Source organism: Anopheles aquasalis, chromosome 2 (genome assembly GCF_943734665.1).
Source record: "Anopheles aquasalis chromosome 2, idAnoAquaMG_Q_19, whole genome shotgun sequence".
Taxonomy (NCBI): domain Eukaryota; kingdom Metazoa; phylum Arthropoda; class Insecta; order Diptera; family Culicidae; genus Anopheles; species Anopheles aquasalis.
In genome coordinates this window covers 28,226,141-28,230,000 of record NC_064877.1, presented here as the reverse complement: position 1 = coordinate 28,230,000, position 3,860 = coordinate 28,226,141, and the positions used below count along the sequence as shown (strand labels likewise).

Below are 3,860 nucleotides of genomic sequence, written 5' to 3'. Positions count from 1 at the left end.
TGCCATTCTCTGCTTCGGGAAGGTGCTGCGGTTACGCGTGGGCTCAATGTTTGCCCAAACATTGTGACCAGTCCACCGAGCCGTGTTTGATGCCGTGGCCCAGCAAAAGTCGTATCGTTCCTCGGAGGAGGTTACTTACTCCTCTACCTATGCCACTCAGTTTAATTAGTATCTCTTCTCTCCCACACACCCTCTGCTCCCGTTCTCTTCCTTTCTTTCTCTTTCTCTCTCTCTCCGCAGAGCTTCTCGTCCAAGGCGGCCCTTCACGGTCACATCCGTATACACTGTATCGGGCGCAGCCACAGCGCTATTCAAAATGGTAATTTCTTGAGTGCCGCCGGTAACCCCATTAACCCTAACCTCATACCGACAAAGGATGACTATCCCTGCAAGGTGTGCGGCAAGTAAGATCACCCCATAAATGCTCGTTTTACGCTAACCGAAACAACCACCCCCTCCACTCAACTCAAACTCCACGCAACTCCACGCAACTCCACTCAGAGAAACCCAAAACAAACAACAGAACAGTTTCGTTTCGTTTCGTTGGACATTTTCGGTTACATTGCGGGCGTACCGCTTATAGCTGCCTACCCACCGGTGCTGGAACCGCTACTCCGGGGGCCATGTCCGTTTGCGAGCGTATGTCCTGGCGGCTGGCAGAAATGGCTTCATTTTAAGAGGCCTTTCGGCCAGAACAGGTACAGAGTTGCTCCAGGCAACTCCGGGCTTGGGATCACCTCGGACATGCTGTCGCACGGATAAAAGGTCACCGAGCCCGAGAGTAGTGCTCCTTCACCTTCGGTACGTCCCGTGGTCTCTTATCAGTTGCATCAGTTGTATAATGGGAGGAACTACATACTAGCGCCACTCAGCAAACTCCCAGTTCAGCAGCTAAACAGCAGCGTGCCTCTATCGTGCTGACTGACAGGAGGAGCATCGCAGCACGCCGTAGTGTGTATGTGTGCGTATGTGTGTCTTGTATGTATGTGCGCGTTTAGTGAGTGTCGGTATGTGTGGCCGCATGTCTGTACTAGCCTTTTCTACACTCTCAATCCTCAACAGCAACCGTAACAATCTGTAAGTTATGCGCTCGGTCTTACTCCGACTGTCCACTCTGCGAAGGGGGCTCAGTGCCGCCTCCGAACTGTTCTATATCCGCCTTCTGTCCTACCTTTATCGTCTCCTACGCTCGTCTCGTCTCTTTATGCCTCTCTGCGCTTCTCCTCTGTTCCAGCTTCTCTATTTTCTATCTCTCTCTCTCTCTCTCTTCCGCGACATGATCTAGTGCTTGGCCACAAACCTGACAGACGATGAGGAAAAATCTTGTCTTCTTGTGATTCGTGTCGAATTATTGCCAACCTTGCCTTACTCTGTTAGCCCTGTAAAGTGGAAGTGTATTGCATTAGCTCTCTCTGTATCTCTCTCTCGTGCTCTCTCTCTCTCTCTCTCTACCTATCAAATGCTACTATCTTTCAACCGCTACCGCTACTACTACCATCTACTGCTATCCACTGCCTATGGTGTGAGCCAAGCAGCGCCGCAGTTAGCGAAAGGGAAACGCTTCTTAACTCAATGTTTGTCATGCGTCCCGCTCTAGAGCGAGTGTGTAGTGTACAGCACACAGCAAAACGACTCATCAGAACTAACAGAAACAACAACTGAACTGAATCCACGCTGTCATACGCTCCCCCCCAAAATGCTAATCAAACTGCGCGAAACTATCTTATGATTAATTGATTTTTCTCTCTTTCTCTCCTCTCTCTACCCTCTGTCTATGTCCTTATCACCAACCTTGTCCCACCTGCGCAACTGGCGCACCGACCATTCGCACCGCTCTCTGAAGGGTATTCAATAAGGTAAAAAGCCGAAGCGCCCACATGAAATCACACCGACCGCAGGATGCCAGCGATCAGCTTCAGCAGCAGTTGCAGCTCCACCAACAGCAGCAGCAGCAACAGCAACAGCAACAAGATCGCGAAAAGGTTGAAACTCAAAACCAGGACCAGCAGAAATCGGCGGCAGTGAAGTAAAGGAGCAGCTCCATTACAACACAAACATTCAAAGTAGAACGCATCGAGACAATCTTCTTAACGCGAGCAACTCATTAAAGGCGCACAGAAAAACAACACACCATCAATCTGGAACAGGATGCCCGCGAGACACAGAGGTCCCTAAAGCATGGCAGTTGTTAAAGCTACTACTAACCCAAAGACATTCAAAATCGAAGCAACCCAATCGCCGCCCAAGCAGGCGGAATGTCAAATTATAGGACCGTCATGGTCCCAAACACATACGAACCCTTTCGCAACCTCAAACAGCACAGTCAGAAGTAACAGACTAATGTTTCCGGGGACACTAGTGCGGGGTTAGTAACTGATTCGAGTAAATGGCGTCGCAAGGGCGCAACAGACGGACGGACGACATGGCATTGCATGGCAGCGCATAAGGAAACCCAACGTTTTCTCCTCCCGCCAACGAACGAAACACTCCGGTTGTAGGATGTAAGATACAAATTTTTACCTAAAAGGCAAATTGTAAGACATTTATCGGGCGGACCGGCGAGTTCCGTTCTTGTTTGTGTATTATAATCTAACTACAAGCCTAAGAACAAACCACAAAGCAAACAAAGCAAACAAAACATAACTAAGACACAACACGATCACACAAGAAACTATCGTATGGTACGACGGGCTAGTACATGCTAGGAGCAAGATTGAGCCCGAAAAGATGGGGCTTAAACAAGAGAAGGAAAGGAGGAGAGGGAGTTTTGTACACCTTTTTGTTGTTGAATCTTTCTACTCTAGTCTGTAATCGTACTATTAACTATATGCTCAAGCAGAATCGACGCGGTCGACAGGTGGCCGTCACTAGTACGTTAAGTCTGGAAGTTACAAATCGTACCCCCCTTCGGAGACAAATCGATGTTTGTAGATGACTTGTTGGGAGGGGTTTGGGCCGGAGGTTGGCCGGATCGCTGACATCCGCGTCCTCTTCGCTCTACCACCATACACTTGTACATACTAACATTCACACTTACATGCGTAACCCATTGTTATGACCTTTTAGACTTAACCACACCACAGACACGCAGTCACACAGCCACTCTTGCCGGTCGCTGCAAGTCGGAGTCGGAGTGTTGCAGAAGCAGAAGAGTGAAATGTCACTGAAAAGGAAAAAGCAAACAGGAAAAGACAAACTATGGGGATGCCTGCCAGCCATGATCGGTGATTGGAATGCTCTGCTGTTACGCCGACTTTCGCTCGCTTCCCCTCTCTCTCTCTTTCGCTCTGTACTTTAATACCCTTACCTTCTCTTCAGTTCATTTTGTTGCAATCGAAAAGAGCGACCACAATGGCATGCACTAACAACCGCAGACAGAAACTGCTTGGTTTCCAACTTCCTGGAGTTTGCTCCAAGCTTTGCAAGCAGAGTTAATTCTGCGATTTGTCTATATTTATCACCAGTAACGACAGTAGCATTCGCAGAATTACTATAGAGTATTTTCAGTATTAAACATCGAAACGAAAAACGAACATCTTTCTGAAGAAAAAGAATAGCGAGCGAAAGAGAGAAAGGGAGTGAGTGAGCCAGAAAGCAGAGGCCAACACCGCACCGTGGCGCACTGGCGGGCTACCGAAGTAACAAAATGACCGCGCAAAAAGCATGCAGAGAAGGCAGGGCTTAAAAGAAGAAGAGATTGAACTATGGTTGTATCTAGCAGTTAAGTGTTGATCAATGTTCTTAATTCTATCAGTAATTGCATCGCATTGCGTCGTTTTTGCGTACGGAGCAGTAGGGCGCCACTGGCCAGTGTCCTAACCCCTAACCTATCTATCGATTTTATTCGCGAGGACGAAGGG

At 48.4% G+C, this 3,860-nt stretch overlaps 1 protein-coding gene across 1 annotated transcript in view; it reads left to right on the top strand.

Moving 5' to 3' along the window:
* LOC126581679 (serine-rich adhesin for platelets) overlaps nucleotides 1–1,978 on the top strand; it is a 139,097-nt gene extending 137,119 nt beyond the window's left edge. Inside the window, exons 10-11 of the mRNA XM_050245497.1 lie at nucleotides 241–319; nucleotides 1,844–1,978. Of these exons, the coding sequence (XP_050101454.1) occupies nucleotides 241–319; nucleotides 1,844–1,860 (96 nt within the window). The 3' untranslated portion in view covers nucleotides 1,861–1,978. The remainder of the gene's footprint in view (nucleotides 1–240; nucleotides 320–1,843) is intronic.
* Nucleotides 1,979–3,860: the final 1,882 nt, after the last annotated feature.